The 22,108-nt window shown below is 36.7% G+C and overlaps 1 protein-coding gene across 2 annotated transcripts in view; it reads left to right on the forward strand.

The window, feature by feature from the left end:
* GSK3B (glycogen synthase kinase 3 beta) overlaps positions 1 to 22,108 on the forward strand; it is a 200,276-nt gene that overhangs the window by 170,025 nt on the left and 8,143 nt on the right. For both annotated transcript variants that reach the window (XM_079704208.1, XM_079704209.1), the window contains 2 exons: positions 506 to 692; positions 15,929 to 16,027. In XM_079704208.1, the coding sequence (XP_079560334.1) occupies positions 506 to 692; positions 15,929 to 16,027 (286 nt within the window). The remainder of the gene's footprint in view (positions 1 to 505; positions 693 to 15,928; positions 16,028 to 22,108) is intronic.

Consider the following 22,108-nt stretch of genomic DNA (forward strand, 5'->3'; position numbering starts at 1 on the left):
TTTATAGACTAAGAGTAAAACAGCTTTTCTTTTTTAGAAGATATTAATTGCCAAAATTTGAACAGTGCTGTCCATTATCCATAATCGTTCTGCTAAAAAAATCACACAAAAGAGGCAACGTTTTATCTATTGCCACAGCAGTCAAAACTTTAAAATTAATTTTGTATTCTTCTAGTTGCGCTTGCCTCCAGAGCCCAGGCTTTCTTTTGTGCCTGTCACATTTTGTGTGCATGTTTGATTGTACTGCTTTATGATTAGCATATGTAGATTTTTTTTCTATTTCCCCTAGTTTTTTCTCTGAGCTTTTCTCATATAGTCTTTAATTAGCAGTTCACATCACTGTGGTAAATCATATGCAGTTAACTCCTTTCATTCTAGAAGGTTCCTTTCACAAATGCAACCATGTTTTTGTACATGGTGGGAATTAACTCAGTACTCAGAGAATAATTTGCTAAGATTCTTACAAGGAAACATTAATTGTACCTTCTCTTTTTTTATACCATAGGTCTTCCGACCTCGAACTCCACCAGAGGCGATTGCACTGTGTAGCCGTCTGCTGGAGTATACCCCAACTGCCCGATTGACACCACTGGAAGCTTGTGCACATTCATTTTTTGATGAATTACGGGACCCAAATGTCAAACTACCAAATGGGCGAGACACACCTGCACTCTTCAACTTCACCACTCAAGGTAACTCCTAACACTTAATTCTTTTACCATTTCTGGGAAAATTACACATGTGTATGAAGTGACACTCTGTTAATTAAATCTGTGTAGGATAAAAGTAGGCATATTAAGTACTTATGCAGGTAGGAAGCATCCTATCTAACCACTTATTAGGCTACCACTTGTATGGTTTTGAACAAAATAATGGCAGGTAAAAAGTTTCAAATAGGCATAGCTTCTCTAATTTTTAGCAGATTATGATAAATCTTGGCACTGGAGAAGTTATATAGAGATTTCACTGAGTGAGGTTTATCACTAGTAAGACTAATGTATAATTTAACCTTCAGCTTTGTATCTGAAACTTAGAATATTAAAATTTCTTGCTTCCCAAGGACTTATATCAAGTTTTTTTAACCTGGGAATAAATTGGTGGCTGTATTTTTGTAATTTTAGACATTATACAGATGGAGAAAACTAGAGTCCTATAAACCCCTTCTTGGAACTTAATATAACTTTATATATATAAGGGATGTAGAAGAGAAATTCTCATCCCTTCTGGGGCTTGGCATCATTGCTGCTGAGAAAACACTGATAGGAAAACTAAGTTTGTGCATTGATGGTTTCTAAAAAGCCCAGGGATAGTCATTTCTTCACCATTTCTGTGTTCATTTTTCATTCATTCATCAACCACACTGCCTCTGATGATATGATTTTCTTCCTAAACTGAACATTAAATGTGTACAATTCCCTATAGATAAAACAAGGAATAAATAGATTGCTTGTTTTGATTGATTATTCAAGCTAAAAATATAGAAGGGGGATGGAGAGCTTTCTGTGATCAGGAAATAGATATATTTCCTTTATTATAAAGCCAATTTTCCCCCCATATTTAAACTTTTCTAAAATTGATTGTGGAAAAACGTGCTGCTTAAACTTTAGATTTGGAACATCTAAGTTGCTAGTAAAATAGACCTGGATGATTCAGTTGGCTATAACCTTAAGCTGTCGCTATTATGTAATGCTGGCAGTGCTGATGTAGTCTCCATTCATCTAAGAAAAATGTTCAGGTATCCTGGGACTATTAATTTTGACTAGGGCTGATCAGAAATCATTTGGAATGTTGTTTTAAGTCCTGGTTATGCCTCTCTAAGAAGAATGTTAATGAATGCCAGGTAGGGTATACAAAGGAGCAGAATTGGATATAGAGCCTGGAAAAGTGAAGACTTCAGGGACTCCTGAGAAAAATACCTCAAATAAAGACCTCAGCCCCTGGCATAAATAGAGACTAAATAATGAATCAATAAAGAAGTTTTCAACTGGTAATAGTGGAACAAGCTGTTTTCAGAATATTGATCTGTATATCAGGGAAAAGCTGGATGATGTCAAATATTGTAGATAAGATGATTCTGATTTGGCAGAAGGTTAGACTGGGAGACTCTTGGCCTCTTCCAGATCAGAAATTCATTGATTCCATATCATACAAGTTTTAGACCTCTTGAGAAAATAAATTTTATTTTTAATTCTTACTGCTTTTGTTTTTTGTTTTTTGGTTTTTTATTGCGGTACGTGGGCCTCTCACTGTTGTGGCCTCTCCCGTTGCGGAGCACAGGCTCTGGACGCACAGGCTCAGTGGCCGTGGCTCACGGACCCAGCCACTCCGTGGCATGTGGGATCTTCCCGGACCGGGGCACGAACCCGTGTCCCCTGCATTGGCAGGCAGACTCTCAACCACTGTGCCACCAGGGAAGCCCACTGTTTTTGTTTTAATCGAGTAATACATGTAGATGGAAGAAAATGTTGAAAATGCAGAGGAGGTAGAGAAAACTAAAATCACAGTCCCAAAGTAATTACTTTTAGCCTTCAAAATAATCACTTTTAGCATTTTATGGTGTAGCTCTTTTCAATCTTTTTTCTAATGCTAAAGCTGGTAATCCTTGAATATAAAGTGATCCTCTATTTTCCCATTTAGAAGATCCCAAAAGGGTTCTTTTTGTTAACTTGAATGTGTTTAAAATTGTATAGTATATAAAGTTAATATTGGGTTAGGAATTTTTTTTACATCTCAAATTTCATAAAACAATTTTCTTCAAACTCTATATGCATCTTTTACATCTGTGTCTTTGTTATCAGTAGAGCTACTTTTTGAACCATCTGTATAGTTTTTTAGGTTACATCACCTAAAGTTTTTAATACAAAGCACTTTTTGAATCTGTCTGAGACTGCCATTGGAAATTCTACATGTATCCATTTACATAACACGATACATTTTTTCCTTTTTGTACTGTAGGTATATGTTTATTGTCTGCATAATATAATTATTTAGTGGACTGCTTTTTAAAGTGGTATCTAAAAGGCTTTTGTATACAATGACATCCAGTGGAACTGTGGAGTCTTGACATCAGAAACTACTAAGTCAGTGCTAAGTTTCTTTACCTCTTTTTTTACCATTTCTGTCAGGTAACTTTAAAGTTTCTCAAATTTTGAAGGGAACCTTGATTGAGTTTTTTCCCATGCTAAGTATCTTCTCCAGCAAGTACTTTGTTTCTCAGAATACACAAATCAAGACAGCCCCTTGTCAAGTGAACAACTTGGTAGAAACTCAAATGCTGCATACAAGATGATATTTATGATGGATACATTTTGAGGAATAATTAAATTGAGACATATTTTGATACATACTCTTCAATGTGTGTGTGCACCTGTATGTGTTGATTGAAAATGAGATGCTGCTTAAACCTTTCTTTGATCAGATTTAAAAATCCAGGATTCGGTTTCACCGTTCCCATGCACCATTTCTGAAGTAATTACATTTGACTCTTTAGTCACTGGCTAATAATTTTCTATTATTACTAAAGAAAAAAACTTTAAAACAACTAAGTTTGTTATTTTATGAATTTCTAAGCTTTTTAAAAAACTGAGATAAAATTCAGTTAAAATAAATTCAGATAAAATAGCATAAGATGAACCATTTTAAAGTAAACAATCCAGTGGTGTTTAATACATTCACATTGTTGTGCAGCTACCACCTCTGTCAAATTCCAAAACATTTTCATTGCTCCTGAAGAAAACTCCATACCCATTAAGCACTCAGTCTCCATTAATCCCTCCTTCAGCCCTGGGTAGCCACCAATCTGCTTTCTGTCTCTATAGATTTCCCTGTTCTGGGTATTTCATATGATGGAATGACATAATGTGGGACCTTTTGTGTCTGGCTTCTTTCACTTAGCATGTTTTCAGGGCTCATCTATGTTGTAGCATGTATCAGTAGTTCATTCCTTTTTATGGCAGAATAATATTTCATTATATCATGTCTTAATCAGTTCAGGCAACTATAACAAAGTACCATAAACTAGGTGGATTAAGCAGCAAACGTTTATTTATTTTTTTTAAACATCTTTATTGGAGTATAATTGCCTTACAATGGTGTGTTAGTTTCTGCTTTATAAAAAAGTGAATCAGCTATACATATACATATATCCCCGTATCTCCTCCCTCTTGCGTCTTCCTCCCACCCTCCCTATTCCACCCCTCTAGGTGGTGACAAACACCGAGCTGATCTCCCTGTGCTATGCGGCTGCTTCCCACTAGCTATCTATTTTACGTTTGGTAGTATATATAAGTCCATGCCACTCTCTCTCTTCCTCCCAGCTTACCCTTCCCCCTCCCTGTGTCCTCAAGTCCATTCTCTACGTCTGCATCTTTATTCCTGTCCTGCCCCTAGGTTCTTCAGAACCTTTTTTTTTTTTTTAGATTCCATATATATGTGTTAGCATACGGTGTTTGTTTTTCTCTTTCTGACTTACTTCACTCTGTATGACAGACTCTAGGTCCATCCACCTCACTACAAATAACTCAATTTCGTTTCTTTTTATGGCTGAGTAATATTCCATTATATATATGTGCCACATCTTCTTTATCCATTCATCTGTCGATGGACACTTAGGTTTAAGCAGCAAACATTTATCTCTCACGGTTCTGGAGGTTGGGAACATCAAGATCAAGATGCCAGCAAATTCAGTGTTCGGCAAGGGCCCACCTCCTGGTTTGCAGATGGCTACTTTCTTGCTTATATGGTGAAGAGAGATCACCTCTCTTGTGTCGTTTCTTATAAGACCACTAATCCTATTCATGAGGGTTCTACCCTCATAACCAAGTTTCCTCCCTAAGGCTCCACTTCCAGATACCATCACATTGTGGATTAGGGCTTCAGCATATGAAGTTTAAGGGGACACAAACCTTCAGTCCATAGCATAGGGATATACCACATTTTGTTTATCCATTCATTGTACTGATGGACATTTGGTTTGTTTCTACCTTCTGGCTATTGTGAATAGTGCTGCTATGACCATTGTGTACAAGTATGAATTTGTTTGAATACTTGTTTTCAGGTTTTTTGAGTCATATGGTAATTCTATGTTTAATTTCTTGAGGAACTACCAAACCATTTTGCACAATGGCTTGCACATTTTACATTCCTACCAGGAATGTTACAAGGGTCCCCATTTCTTCACATCCTCACAAATACTTGTCTTCCTTTTTTTTTTTTTTAATAGCCGTCTCAGTGAGTGTGAAGTGGTATCTCATTTGATCCTAAGGCTTACTGCAATATAATGATTTAGAACCTGGTAAATGCTATTTACCTGTTCTTTAGTAAATTGTGTTCATAAGACAGATTAACGTGAAAATAAATTGGCTTAGGTTTTAGAATATGGTCTCTAAAATATTGGAAGGACTTTTGTGAGTGGGCAGTTTTCATATTGTCAAATAATAGAATCAACTAAAGTAAAGAAAAGGCTCGTTTTAAAGAGTAAATGATTTAATTCAGACTTTGTTCACACATATCTAATTGTTACAAATTTTTAAAAAGGAGTGAAGAATGTTTTATTTTGATATTTCAACTTTTTATATTTGCCCAGGTTATCAAACATAAATATGACTCTGTGTATGTCTGAATGTGCATATGACTTTGAGGAGTTGAAGAATATGTGTGTACATGGATGTGGTATATGTAGACATGGCATGCAATCTCTGTGGCTGTCAGACTGTTTATGTGATTCTGTGGATCTCAGTGAAAAGGATGTGCATGCATCTTTGTACCTCTTCAAATGGACCCTGTGAATATATCCTTGAAATGGTTTTTCATAAAACTCAATGTATTAAGTTGAACATGACATCACTTTGTAATATGGCCCTTCTTTATTAAAGTTGTTAAATGCTGCCCTGTCTTAGCAGCCATTCTGAAACTGGGCTATGATCACTTAGTAGTACTTTCTCCCTATCCTTCTAGATCACTATTATACTTGAACAGTGTTTCCATATAAGGACACAGCTGTCCAGGAAAGAGGTGCTACTTGATGTCAATAATTTGTGTTATTTCTGTTTGATCCTCCCTATTCTGATTTTGGAGCAGTCTTTGCAAATAGTCATCTTATTTACTAAGGCAAAGATGTAACTGTTGTGCAGATGCAACTTTAAAGCACATACTAATTAATAGAAGTTAATGGATGATCAGAATAAAACTGGCTAATTCAAGAGAATGAAGAAGGAGAACTAACTTTCCAGTTGGTTGTATAGCTAGAGAGAGTGCAGAGATAGTAAACATGGGGGCAGAGGTAGGGGGGGATGGAGGGTGTCATTAGTGAGGTTCTGCTGTATATAGGTAGAGTAAAACCCTTCTCCATCCTCACAGCAAATTTTCAGTGAAGTCTATACTATTTTCCCCAGATAAACTAAAGGTAATCCCTGATCTACATATAGTAGGTGCTCAATGACTGTTTGAGTGATTGATACCTGCCACTTTAAATACACACAGTATTTATTAATTCATGCAACCTGTACTTATTGGGCATTTCTAATGTTCCCTCTAGTTGTTGGTACTATTGTTTTAATTAGTAAGGTAAACCTACCATATGAACAGAACTATGAAGATTAGACACTTGAGTAGAATATAGTAAAGCTTATAGCTAACTGCAATTTGATGTTTGTTAGTGTGCCATGAGTAAATAGCCATAAATGTTAGTTAATATTACTTTCATATAATCAAAACAAGTGTTTCTGTGATCAGCTAGAGGGAGAAGAGAGGTGAACAGATATGGGACAGAAAACTTTGAGATTCTTCTGACCTTCTGGATCCATAACTACTATACCTCTCTTTTTTTCTGGCACTGGTGTTTCTGTGTTCTAGGATCCCCTGACTGACAGTATTACCTCCATCCAGGCATTGGAAACCAGGACAGACCTTTAGCAAACCATACCCTCTTTCCCTTTCCCTCAGTTATTGGATCTCAAAGGTTGGACATAACTTAATCAGACCTTAGGAATCAAATAGAATGAGGAAATCCCAACAGAGATCGATTTTCTCTTTGTTTTCCAATTCCTTACCTATTCCAAGGCTGGAATATACTGGAAATAGGTAGTTTTGTATGTTTAAAGATGAGTCTCCAGTTAATTCCACCACACACATCCCCAGTTCCAATTTTCTAGCCTAATTTTATGAGATTTTACCAAGCAAAATTATTTTAGTAAACATTGTCCCCCTGAGGGCATCGGATAGGATGGGGGTTGGGCAGGTGTAAGTAAAGATTATCAACTATTTACATTAGTGTGAGTTAGTTTGAAGAGTCTACTGCTCTACCACTTAGCTGGGTTATCTGAGTGAATGATAGTTTTGTGGGGGAACAAGGAGGAAGAGTGGCTTATTGGTTAGGCCAGGAGAAGGGGGGACTGCTTAAATGAGAGTTAAAACAGGATATTTGGAGCATTCAGAAAACAGCATGCAAACTCAGGCAGACTACGGATGTCTTGGGATACAGGGAAAAGAGTATCCGGACATGAGGAAAACAGTGATGAGACAGCAAAGGGGTTCCAGAAATCAAGTGAAAAAAAAGACAGTAAAAGGAAGAGTAAGAGAAAACCAAAGGGAATGGGGGAAGGATCAGAGAAAGATTTTTTTAATGAGTTTAGGACTGTGTTAAAGAAAAGGAAGTGATGAAAACAGGGGCTGAGGACAAGTTGGGGGTGGGCAACAAAAGCAAGTGTTACAGAAGGCCAGCTTACTAAAGGGTTATACTTCTTCATCTGAAAGCAGTAGACTACTTATTTATAAAATCTGTTGTAACTCATTATTTGTGATAATTAGGAGGCTCCATATCTTTTTTTTTTTTTTTTTTTTTATAGTGTTTATTTTTACTTGTTGACAGTTTGCTTTATCTATTTATTTATTTTTGGCTGTGTTGGGTCTTCGTTTCTGTGCGAGGGCTTTCTCTACTTGTGGAGAGCGGGGGCCACTCTTCATCGCGGTGCGCGGGCCTCTCACTATCGCGACCTGTCTTGTTGCGGAGCACAGGCTCCAGACGCGCAGGCTCAGTAATTTTGGCTCACGGGCCCAGTTGCTCCGCGGCATGCGGGACCTTCCCAGACCGGGGCACGAACCCGTGTCCCCTGCATCGGCAGGCAGACTCTCAACCGCTGCGCCACCAGGGAAGCCCTCCATATCTTTATAGCAATGATTTTTAAACCAGTTTTTTTGTTATGAAATAGTGGTATGCATAAATATGGTCAGCCCACCTGCTTACCTGGCTTTCTATATCCTGGGCATTTTCTTCTAGCCTGTCTTACCCTCAACCACATCTAAAGTGGACATAGTATATCACAACATTGTTAATTGGCTATACTCCAATATAAAATAAAAAGTTAAAAAAAATAATCAAGTGGACATAGTATTTCAACCACCTTGAGGTAATGAAGTATCTTCTAATATTCTAACCTTGAGTAGGGACTTTTTGGTTTTAGATTTATTATAATTTACAATAGCAAGAATAAATTTACATAAGATAGGAACTCTTTTTTAAAATTTATTTATTTACTTTTGGCTGTGTTGGGTCTTCGTTTCTGTGCGAGGGCTTTCTCTAGTTGTGGCAAGCAGGGGCCACTCTTCATCGCGGTGCGCGGGCCTCTCACTATCGCGGCCTCTCGTTGCAGAGCACAGGCTCCAGACGCGCAGGCTCAGTAGTTGTGGCTCACGGGCCCAGTTGCTCCGCGGCATGTGGGATCTTCCCAGACCAGGGCTCGAACCCATGTCCCCTGCATTAGCAGGCAGATTCTCAACCACTGCGCCACCAGGGAAGCCCGGAACTCTTGATTTATATGTAGGATATAAATCAAATCCTAAAGAGGAACTCATAAACTGCTCTCACTTGCAGTGCCCCTCTTTTTTTTTTTTTTTTAACTAAACTATAAACCTTTCACGTGGCTATCCCTGTTTTTCTACTGTGTTCTTCTGGGTGAAAAATGGCTATAAAAGATCTTGATAAATGGACTTGAGGAAATTTGGGTATAAATAAAAGGATTATTCTAGTAAATAAATGAGAGATGGAGCTGTTGATACTTATCAAAGGAACTGGTGTCAGAATTATTCTTTAATATTTTATGAATAATTTAGAAGAGTAAAATATCGAGGTAAGCTGTACTCTTCTAGGTATTGAAAGCTAAACCAAGGAAATACACTGCAAGGGAGAGCTTAGGAAATTCGTGAGGGCCAGTAAGAGGGGGCAGGTTAGTTTTAGTTCAGGCAACTAGAGTACTACTGACATACGGTGTTGACTGTATTCGGAATTTTAGGATCTAAATTATCAATTATTTATGAGGATTATTTTCCCTTTCCCTGAGATTTGAGTGTCTCTGCTGCCTTGACTGTACTATGCGGAGTGAGGAATGAGGAGAGAATGTGGAATGTTATAGGAACAAACAATGAAAAACTAATGTCTGGACTTAAAGTTCTGTGTGTAGTTTGGACAGATACACTTCCAGGAAGACCAGAATACTGGTGGTATGTGATGTATAACCAAGGCAATAAAGATATGCAGTATTGGGCTTCCCTGGTGGCGCAGTGGTTGAGAGTCCACCTGCCGATGCAGGGGACACGGGTCCGTGCCCCGGTCCGGGAAGATCCCACATGCCGCGGAGCAGCTGGGCCCATGAGCCATGGCCGCTGAGGAGCCTGTGCTCCGCAATGGGAGAGGCCATAACAGTGAGAGGCCCGCATACCGCAAAAAAAAGATATGCAGTATTGCATATGGAGTAAGTCAGACCTAAAGTCTGCTTCCCAGTCTCTCTCTAACTAGGTGCAGATCTTGGCCAAGACACTGTCTCTGAGTTTACTAATTTAAAAAGATGAGGTAGTTGGATTAAAGGATATACAAAGACACGTACAGCTGAGTAATATTCCATTGTATATATGTGCCACATCTTCTTTATCCATTCATCTGATGATGGACACTTAGGTTGCTTCCATCTCCTGGCTATTGTAAATAGAGCTGCAATGAACATTTTGGTACATGACTCTTTTTGAATTATGGTTTTCTGAGAGTATATGCCCAGTAGTGGGATTGCTGGGTTGTATGGTAGTTCTATATATACAATGGAATATTACTCAGCCATAAAAAGAAACGAAATTGAGTTATTTGTAGTGAGGTGGATGGACCTAGAGTCTGTCATACAGAGTGAAGTAAGTCAGAAAGAGAAAAACAAATACCGTATGCTAACACATATATATGGAATCTAAGGGGAAAAAAGAAGGTCATGAAGAACCTTGGGGCAAGACGGTAATAAAGACACAGACCTACTAGAGAATGGACTTGAGGATATGGGGAGGGGGGAGAGTAAGCTGTGACAAAGTGAGAGAATGGCAAGGACATATATACACTACCAAACGTAAAATAGATAGCTAGTGGGAAGCAGCCGTATAGCACAGGGAGATCAGCTCGGTGCTTTGTGACCACCTAGAGGGGTGGGATAGGGAGGGTGGGAGGGAGGGAGATGCAAGAGGGAGGAGATATGGGAACATATGTATATGTATAACTGATTCACTTTGTTACAAAGCAGAAACTAACACACCATTGTACAGCAATTATACTCCAATAAAGATGTTAAAAAAAAAAGATTCTTTTCAAAACTGTCAGAAAGAATAAAATAAGAAAGAACATGTGTCTAAAAAAAAAAAAAAAGACATACAGCTCCAAAATTCTGATTGTAAAAAATGAGTTGACTCCAGAAAGACAAAGAAAAAATGAGAAATAAAGCTAAAAACATAGAGCATGAAAGGGTAAGATATGTAAAATCATGGTATAAATGGACACAAAAAAAACCACAAACTGGTTCCTGCAGAATTCAACATAAATGCTACACTTATTACATTTCATCAAGAATGGAGTTCTAAGATTTTCAGGTTACTAAAGCTTATTCTTTTTAATCACCAGGACTTTAAAAATATTAACATTTTGCTAGATAACTTGTAAATGTATCATTACTATAAATGTAGTACACAAAATGCATTATGTAGTACATAATGCATTACTATAAATGTAGTATACACCTTTTTGGGTGACTAGTATAAATTGTGATGCTCCCTCTTGGGCAGTTCTAAGGCAAAGTAGTCATCGGTTTCTACAGGTATCATGTAGTCTGCGCATGAAACATTGCTAATATTACCAAGCAGGAGGAGCAAGCCTTGTAATTTGTTTACTATTTGTCTGATCTTCTGATTAGTTTAGTATTTGTTTACTTTTCTGAATGAGTATGGAGTATGTAGTCAACGTTAGGAACTTGGTCAGAGATTTCCTGGGCACTTTGAAATTGTTAGGAGAGAAACAGTTGTAATGGGGTTACTTGTTGATCTAAAAAAAATATATCCAAACAAGCAACATTAGAATTCAGTGTGTAAGATCAAGGTTCACCATCCTAACATTTGAATTACTCCTCAAAAAAAAGTACCATGCCATTGTTAAGTCATTTTCTGTGAATAGAAAAAAAATAGCAGTTTTAACTTGTATAGACAACCACTGGCAATTTTCATTTATTCTTAAGAGACCTGATACACACATGAAAACCTCAAACTACTTATAGAAGAAAAAGAAAGTTTGCCTCTTGTAGTGACTCCTTTCTGGGGGTCTGCATGTTGAGCCCTTTCAAAGATAACAAAGAAAGAAGATTTCCTTCTACCTTATGAATAGTATTTTATTATCACTGTAAGAGGTCTAGTTAATAAAGGGTTGATTTCTTCTGGTTTGTACATTGATTACTATTCTCAAATTTATCCTCAGCTTTCACACAACACAGTTTGAACAAACATATATACCTCTTCCCACCCCTACTCCTATCCCCCACCCCCGCAAATTAAAAAAAACAAAACAAAAACCCGCCCTTTCTTATCAATAAATTTGGAAATCTTATATTTGGAAGAAGAGAAACTTTAAGGGAAACTTCAGGTTTCTCCAAAACAACTAGATTTAGGTTCTGTTCTTGTGTTTAACATTTAAAAATATTGCTTAACTTACAGTGGTCTTTTCATGGGAATTTTTCTTCTATAGTTCTTAGTGCCAACAGTACAGCAAAATTTATTTAAATGAGTTTGGTTAACCTTTTGGTTGGTTGATACCTCTCTTGGTTGGCTTAATGATATCTATTTTTAAATTCATTTTGCTTTTGTTCTAATTGTGCATTATGTTTTGATGGTGGACCACATAATGATTGATACACCATCAAAACATTCATAACGTTTCCTCATAAACTACTATGGGATTTTTTTTTAATGAGTAGTTTTATGGCATCTTCAATTGGTTGAAGAAATCCTTGTCATGCATGAAGTTTTCTAAAACATTCTGGAACCTGTTTCCATTTTGTTTGAATCATGTCTCTGGAGTAATGCGGTCTCTTATTCTTCCCACCTCTTTTCCATAGCTAGACCCACTTTTATATTATAGGCTTCCTTGTTTCCTTAATAATCTCCCTGCTCTCAAGCCTCACACAAATATTTAGTGAATAACTATTAACTTTTCATTTTCAATCTCTTCTACACTCCGTATTCTCTGCCTTTAAGAATACATATACTGGGACTTCCCTGGTGGCACAGTGGTTAAGAATCCACCTGCCAGTGCAGGGGACATGGGTTCGAGCCCTGGTCCAGGAAGATCCCACATGCTACAGAGCAGCCAAGCCCGTGTGCCACAACTACTGAGCCTGTGCTCTAGAGCCCGTATGCGACAACTACTGAAGCCCAATCGCCTAGAGCCCGTGCTCCGCAACAAGAGAAGCCACCGCAATGAGAAGCCCACGCACCGCAACGAAGAGTTGCCCCGCTCACTGCAACTAGAGAAAGCCCGCGCGCAGCAATGAAGACCCAACACAGCCAATCAATCAGTCCATAAAATCTAAAGAAAAAAAGAATACATATACTTTCCCTGATTCTAAAAATGTCTATTGCTATGCTCTTTCTGTCCTCCAAAATGCCATCCTGTTTTTTGCTTTCTTTCCGTGCATTTTGTATCCATACTCATTGCCTCCGTTTCCGTACTATTCAGTGCCATGGATAGACAGGGAGATTGAGAGTAGGTTGTAATTGTTGCATACAAAAACAAAACAAGCATTTTGGACTACTTGTGACAGCCCACAGAAGTGCCCATAGTCTCTCCCCACAAAAGGGACAGACTTGTAGTGTAGAAAACAGTGCTGTGATACATGGAGGTTTCCTCATTCACACAAGCAAAAGCTGTGACAGTTAGCAAGCTCTCTGAAGTGGAGAAGAGCTAATGGATGGAAAGCAATGGACCTCAAGGAATACATATAATTAAGGAAGAGGAAAAGGACAATGGTGTATAGAAGTTGGAGAGATGTAGAGCTATATGTGGCTGTCCAGTTTAGAATTTCTTAAGTTTTGGGATGTGTGACTTAAAACTTTCACTAAAGTTCTCCCCGCCCCCAAAGGCTTTCCACTGTTCACTCTAGGTTAAGAACTTAGTCTTTTAAGTTGTTTCATGAACCTTACTTACCTCTCCCCTGTGTCTTTAGATGTGACAAAGCCTCCAGTATCCCATAGCTTCCTTTTTTTTGGTTATCGTCTTTTCTTTGCTGTTCCCTATCTTTCACTTTCATTAGTTACCCCTCTGCCACCTAGTGAAAAAGAGGATTGTTTTTCTCAAACCCTGCAACTTTGTGTGTGTGTGTGTGTGTGTGTAAGCATACATACACCTTAACCAGAATAAGACACAGAACCACCATGGCCCTCAATTGGACATGCAGATACACAAGGATAGGTGATCTGGTAAAAGAGATTGAGTGAATGGGAGAAAATGGACAGCATATGACCACAGACCACTGATACTCAGTTTATTTTAAAGATTATCTCAATTGTATTTCTGTCAAAATGTCGTATATTAAAATCTTTGGTCATCTTTTCCTTTTTTGGATTTTCTTTTAGATGTTGGGCTCATGGTCATAGAGATCTTTTAATTTAAAAGTGTCCCAGTCTCGAATCGATTGAATGCCTTTCTTGCCAGCTTATTTGTGTAATTGTCCTTCCATTTTCTATTTCTATTGAACAGACAAAGACAACTGTCTTTTTATCTGTCTATCCTGGGACCTGACACAATCTTTCATGCTCAGTTGGATGAGGGTGTGGGTGGGTAGATGGATGGGTGGATTTTAAAGAAGCTTTTCTATTTTAGGAGATTTTAATCTTAATTGGGATGGTAAGTCTGACTTTCTTTTGGATTACTGAAGAGTAACTACCACATCTTACATTAATTTTTATTCTTAGAACCATAAACTCATCAGCCATGGCAATTATCAGTGATTCTCTTGTTTTTCTAGGTGTAAGGTTGTGTGTTAAAATTGGACTGATTTGAAGTAAAACTACATTGGCTCTTTCTGTACCTCAGTGAGAACTGAAACAGCTACTAAAGCTGATTATGAGAAAGCAGCATCTCTTCAAACCTGATCATTAGGGCAGTGATTTTCCAACTCAGGGAAGGTTATTATTTGATGAGCTGACCTAATAAGTCTTCTCATTTAAGGGGAAAAGATAATGAATAGTCTTCTCTCAGTTTTGAGCTTTTCCTCCCATTCATTTTTCATATATCTTGACATCAGCATGTTGCTTCTTTTTACCAGAATCTGGTTATCATTTAGTATCTGATTTAGTACAAAATTTAGCTACCAAGGCACCAAGTTGAATAAATCAGTATTGCCAGGGGCTTTGTAAAGTACTGCGTTAAAACGATATTCCCCTTACTAGGGGCTGGCGGGAGGGATGAATGGTGAGTAGTTGCTTAAAGGTTTCCCTTTGGGGTGATGAAAATGTTTTGCAACTAGGTAGAGGTGATGGTTGTACAACATTGTGAATGTACTAAATTCCACGAATTATACACTTTAAAATGATTAATTTTATACTATGTGAATTTTACTTTAATTTAAAGAAAATACTATTTCCTAACTTTTTTTAGTCCGTGCCGTTACTGTGAATTGCTTGTAGCTCAGAGGATAACATCTTCCTTTAGCTAGTATGGTCATATAATTATTCCTTCAAATTATTGGAATAAGAATTATTAATAGCGACACTTATTAGAGTGGAAATAAGCACTCACTAGTTAAATGCCGGAACTACGAGAATAAACCAGGGTTATCTGAGGCAGACTAGAAGAAGTCATATTATCGGAAGTTAACACCAGATACTTTTATGTACAAGCTCACCACCATGTCTCGGTAGTTGTTTACATTATTAAGTCCAATATCATCTTTTTCTCAAGATTCATATACAGAACTTAATTCTTTAAAGAAAGCCAGTTTATATACAGTTGACAGAGAGAAACTTTCCACATGCAGATAAAAGCCTATTTCAAACTTTTAAAAAGTAATAATCTTACTAAGTTAAAAAGCAAAGTAGAATTCAGTAAAGACATTTTTAATAAAATCAGTGAGAATTTAAACAGATGTTCCTTAAATCCCGTTCCCACTATTGTTTGGATAAATTTTACCTGCCCTCGAGTAACTTGGTCTGTGCATGCCGAAGTACAAACTGCAATTATATTCTCTTTTCTGTGACACTGTCACCCTCAATCCCTGCAGTCAAATACTGTCAGAGTACCAAGGGAAAACCTAGTATATTTAATAAAAGATGGAAATATATCTTATTAATATGCTTACCCTCAAACTTTTGACCACTACCTTTCCCCGGCCTATCTTTAGTTCTCAGAGATACCCTAATTTTAGCAGATAGTGCCTTTGTTACGTATCACACCATTTCTGTGGACTTTCTCTATGTGTTAATTACTAGCTCATGATTTACTTTCAGATGTAGGTTTATCATGTCTTTTTTTTCTGTTAAACCAATGTTTTAATGCTGTATCCTCTGTTAGTGTTACCAATAAAATAGTTTGACATAAAATTTAAGAGTGGATTCTAACACATGTGTCTTACCTTTTCTCTAGAACTGTCAAGTAATCCACCTCTAGCTACCATCCTTATTCCTCCTCATGCTCGGATTCAAGCAGCTGCTTCAACCCCTTCAAATACCACAGCAGCCTCAGGTGAGAACACATAAGTCTCTTCTATAAAAACGTGTTTTGTTTTTGTCTTCATTTTATCTCATTTGATGAATGTGAACATTTAGTGCCTTCCAAGTATCAAAAACGTAGCATAGCCAAATGATTAAATGTGAATAAAATGTTGCTTTAATTTCCAAAAAGCATAAAAGGACCCCATAAATACTTTATATATGAGGTATAAATATCTTATAATAATGTTAAGTGATGTCACCATAATTGTTATTTTAAAAGTCATGCTTTCTGTATAATTTCTTGATTAATATGTCAAGTGAGATGCTTATAGCAGAAAGCAGTCTGTACAAATGTAATATTATTGAAGATAATTCACTTTAAGTCCATCACCCTGAATGTAAATTATATTAATATACTAGAGAGGCAAATTTTCAAGAAGTATGAATATAGATTGGTGTAATTTAATCATTGGAAAGGGCTAAAACTGCAATGCCAATACATTTAGCTAAGACTTAGATCAGAATATGACTAAATCTTGTCTATCCAAAAAGAAAAGAATGCCCATACGGTCTCCCAGCTTAGAGCTCAGGTACACTGCTGGTCCCATAGCTAGCTAATGTTGGGACCTGATTTAGTGAGAATTACTGTCATTACAGATATTCTGAAAATACCCAACCCTTGAGTGAATTGAAGGTCCTCCGAAGGACAGCTAAAATGAAGTTAGAAATAGGTAGCACAGTTGGGCTCGCAAAGAATTTGGTGTCTTCCCCTCAACACCCCACTACCACCACAACCACCAAAAAAGCAGATGTCAGGAGCTGACTCCATTTTTATTTAATCATCTGTTTCATTGAATTGAGTTGGATCAGACCCATTTTTGCCAAAGGGCGTTTATGCTCCAAGAGATAAAATCTTGCATTACTAGTTCTTAGCATTCAACAGTGAGGTCAAAATCTCTCTCATGTTGTCTGAGACAGAGTTGTTTGTTCCTGTCCAATCTTACCCTTTTAGAATGTTGCTAATAAGGATTTAAAACATTTCATTCTAATCTGTGGCCTGTCTTCATTCCAGAAAAAGTTTGGAAAGAAAGGTCTCTTTTCTAGTTCTAGTTTCATCAGCACATGTTAACCTTGAGAAGGTCATTTGAACTTTATTAGTTTTAGTAATGTCTTATTAGTTTTCTCAATCTATAAAATGAGTGGCAGTGCTCTCTTAGAGTAATATGGTACAAATCAATTATGTACCGAAATGTGCTTTGAATTTTTTAAATGTGAAAATATAGAGGTTGTTTTTAGTTTTGTTTTTAACTATGACCTCTATTTAGAAGGAAGACGGGATTACTTAGATGAGCTATTAATAAACTTAATAATTCACTGGCCAAGGTTAGATTACACAGATTGTTCAAAACATTAAATAGGCCCTAACCCCGAACTAGTACATTTGTTGATCTAGTTTCTAGGAATTGTTTTAGACTGTGAATAACAATGAGAATTATGATTGGTAAGTTTTGAGTAATTTTAAATGATTTTCTTAATGTGAAATACTAAACTAGTTAATGATTGCAACTAAGGTTTTGGGCAAATTGTCTGCCTGGTAGAATCCTAGTATATAACCCGATTTTGATGTTGCTTTGATACAGGTTACAGCAGTCCTCAAAAAATGTTTTATTGTGGTATATACATTTTTATAGCTGTTGAAATCAAATTTCAGCATAAATACGGAAACTAACATTGGACTTGGATCCTGAGAATTTACTTTAAAGTTGAAATAGATCAGGGTATGAGGAATTTAATAGAGGAATAGTAGGCTAAGGGCAGAGCTAAAATTAAAGGAATGTATGCCTTGAGTATCTTAATAGTTACCAGAAAGGATTTCACATATTTCTCTGAGCCTCCTAGTTGCTAAAGTAAATAAAGAAATGATATCTGTTAAAAATTTCCATTGTTCATTAGATTAAAAGCACACTGGTGGCTTAGGAGAAGCAAAGTGTTTCTGACTCTGCTGTTTGAGAAGTATTTCTCCTTTAGGGCCGCAGATTTGGTACTATAAGAGATAAGAGTAAATGAAATTCTCAACAATAAAGTGTCAACAATAAATGTAATGGTGAGTTCCATTTGGATACTTTTTTAAGTGCCCTTCAGTGTAAGCCAAAGGCATACCACCGCAGTGTAGTTAAAGGAAAACAGTTTTCTTTGGGGCCAAAGTTATGAGAGCCAAAGTAAATGTCACCAAACATACCTCAGGAAATGCTCATCTAGCTGAAGGGATTGACTCTATGACCTTAACGGCCACCTGTATTTATGTAAATATATATGTATGTGCATGTACACATATTTTAAATAAGAATTTGGTAGTATAAGTTATATTCTTTAGTAACACCTTAAAATATACATGCTCTTTGTTGTCTCTCTTAGCTTCAGTTTCTTTATCCATAAAACAGGAATAGTAAATACCCACTACATATAGTTGTGAGAAGTAAGATGTAAAATGTACAAAGTGCTTAACACTTTGCCTGGTCACATGGTAGACCTTCAGTGAAAGGAAACTGCTACACTATTTTTATTATTGTTATTGCCAAGTAAGGACAGATCCAGAAATGTTAAAAACCAGCCATGTGAAAGGCAAGTTGACATCCATCCTCTTATGAAAAAGGATCATTCTTATGAAAGAACCTGTGACTCTCCTCACCTGAATAAATAGACACCCCATCTCTCCACCCAAGCAGTGAGGGAATGAATGCCTGCTGACATGGCTGAAACTTTCCTCACAAAGCATTTCCGGGCTGCTTCAAGGTATGAAGAAGTAAACTGTTAAGCCACAAAGCCTCAGACCTTGAAGATCTGAACCTGGAAATTTTTCTAATTTAAAATTGTCAAAATTAGAATTTCTAATCACTCACCCTAGGTGCAGCACCACAATAATAGAACCCAATATGTCTTTGGGTGAATTAATTGCAATATGTACCTCTAACTAAACAATTGGCTTACTTAATTTAAGTCAATTTAATGGAGAATATACATGAAAATAGAGCCACTTTTAGTTTAGGACAAAACCATATCAACAAGAAGCAGAATATCTACTTTGACTAGCCTGAGAATGTGCCTCCTAGTCATCTAACATTGGATTTAGATCACTGATACAACTTCGGAAGAGAAGCATGGCCCTGAAACTATCTTCTGATCTGTTAAAATACCATTTCTGCTGATGCTCCGCACCACTGCAGTTCAGCTTCTGTCAAACATGTTTGTATCTTGAGCAAGATCATCAGAATACAGAGGCTCCTAGATGACTGCCTCAGAAGCTTTTATGTTGTTTATAGCTGGCTTAAATAAGAATGGAGTTCTGTGACATTTATGTTGATCTGGGAGCAAAGCTAAATCCTAAAGTAGGTAGGATAAAAGCAGAAGAAGAACAAAGTAGAATGATGAAGATGCCATCAACTGTGATCATACTGACTATATTATCATGAAATAAGCTTTAGATTTTAGTCAGTTTCTTTTGGTAGCCAAAGTTATTAAATGGTATTCAGATGTTAGGTCTTATTAAATTTTAAATACATTGTAGGCAGAAATCTCAATTTAGTCTCTATATTGCTACTTCTGGAAAAGCAAAGAAAGTAAACCTTATCTTATCCAGATTGTGGCCTAAAGGTTATTATTCCATGGCCTAAAGGTGAGATTACTCTGGGAATATATAGTTGTTATTCTCTAGCCTCCCCAAAAGAACCTTGATCAGTACAAGAGAATATCACAGTAATAGCTATTTTTCTCACCTTTCTTGAAAATAGTAAAGATAGCTTCTGTCAGTTTAATGACATTAATACTGAGGAAACTGTTTTTGCAGATGTTTCAACTACTTTTTCCATGTGTTGTATTCAAGGTTCCGGTAGTGACTGCAGATGAATGGATAAAGACCTGTTGGAAAGCATTACTATGTACAAGAGCTATCACAGCAGAGTTCATACTTTTTTATTCACTAATCCCACTTTAGGGATCTTAACTTCAGGGTACATCTAATAGAAGAAAAAAAGCTACCATGTACAGAGATATGAATAGGAATAATTAAATAATAACAAAAAAAGAGAGCCAATATGATCTGAATGGTCAACAGTAGGAAAATGTTTCAGTACATTATGAAATCTCCATTTGTATGTAACCATGAAAGACAATTATTATGAAACTTACATCTGTGGAAATATTCATCTTAATTTATGTGGAGAAAACTTAAAAATCTTACGTACCATGTTGGTAACTGTGCCAAAATGTGTACTTGCATGTGGATAGGAACTAGATACAAATATACAGAAATTAAAACAGTTGTGTTAAATTAGTGGGTATGGATGTTGTTAGTGGTGGGGTTTTTTTTTCCCTCAAAAACTTTCATTCTTTTAAATTGTTTTTAGAATACCTCAGTGCCTGGGGGCATTATATCTTACTGTGGCTCTGATTGACACGAGAAACTCCTGAAAAGTATACATACCACTCTCAGTCCATAAAGTATAATTTCTTTTTTTGATATTTATACCTGATTTTTCTCCACACCCCCAACAGATCCTCCCAATTATTCCATTTGGGAGACCATTCATCTGGACCATCTAGAGTAATACATCTTGAGGAATTATAGTTTTGCTAATCAAATATGAACCACTTTAGAGATAATCTCATCCAGTGCCACCTGAGTTAAGTGTGAGATGTGGTCGGGAATTTCAGCTAGAGCAGTTTTCTCTTTGCTTTGTATATTAGTCTTCTTCCAGTGCAATGGTTCTGCTATTAAAACAAATTTGAAAACCACTGATTTCACCTTCCTTATTATCTACCGAGAACTGGTGTCTCATGCTTGTGTATATTCAGTAACTGGAATATTCAGTAACACATTCCATCTTTGTATCACTTTGTTAGAAATTTGTCCCCCTATACCTCTTTCATTCAGTGATCCTACTCTGGGATTATAGAAAACCAACCCAATTCTTACACGCAAAAGTCCTTCAAATTTTAATGATGGCTAGCATCCCCTCCATACTAATGAGGATTTTAGATCCTAATCCTGAATATGTTCTAAAGTATCAGGATGTTAGGTTTTCTATACAGTTATTTGTCATCTGCACATTTCATAAACACATCAATTTTTTGCCTCTATCCAAGCAACTAATAGAATATATTAAACAGGACAAGACAGAGTCTACTAGTTTTTTGTTTTGTTTTGTTTTGTTTGCCTTTACCGAAGTTACTGATAAAATAAGTTAAATGGGACTATGCAACGCTTACTAGGGATTATTCTTCTGATGGTCTCTGAATAACTGGTCTCTTAACTACAGACCAACCTTACAATACTCATTTATATAATAATGTTATGAAAACTAAGTAAAGTGCTTTGCTGTTGTCAAGAAAACTTTCAGATTTTTTCCATCAAAAAAGAAACTGTCAAAGATGGAAATGAAATCTTTTTTTTGTTTTTAAGACTTAGGGAAATTTCTAGTGCTTAAATATTTGTAAACTGAATTTCTGTAATCCATTTTAGAATGTGTTTGTTGGACTATAGATTCTGGGTTTAAAGACATTTAAAATGTATAGATTTCCCTCACCTTCCTTGGGCTGCATTTTGTTTATTAGGATTTTTGTTATATCCTTTCCAGGTTGAAAACCCTTCTAACAGAAAAGGGAATCATGATAAGAGTTGGACAAGGTCTGTCTTCTCTGTCTTTTTACCTGGTCAGGGGGCTTAATGTTTTTTGATCTTGCTTTGAAACCCTTTGCTGTTACCTCATTTAAACCAAATCTGGCCTGTTCTGACAAGTGCACATTTTTATTTTCTATTCTTCCTGGGATGTGTGCCCTACTTTTTAAATTATGAGCCCATCAAAGAAAACCCTTTTAGTTGGTTTCTTTGGTTCTTCTCCTTTTACTTTGCATTGAGAGTATGTGCAATTGTTTGGTTGGTCAGAATTTTGATTTTCATGATTTTCTATTTCTTGTCAGTTATTAACCCCTTTTGTAGACTGTAACCACAAAATCATACCTATTTGTTCCCTGAACTTTTTGAAATGCATTTTGCTAAAGTCATGTTTCAGTTTAGCCAGGGCTAGTGATCCCTTTTTCTTACTATTACAGTTAT

This window comes from Hyperoodon ampullatus, assembly GCF_949752795.1.
Source record: "Hyperoodon ampullatus genome assembly, chromosome: 5".
Taxonomy (NCBI): domain Eukaryota; kingdom Metazoa; phylum Chordata; class Mammalia; order Artiodactyla; family Ziphiidae; genus Hyperoodon; species Hyperoodon ampullatus.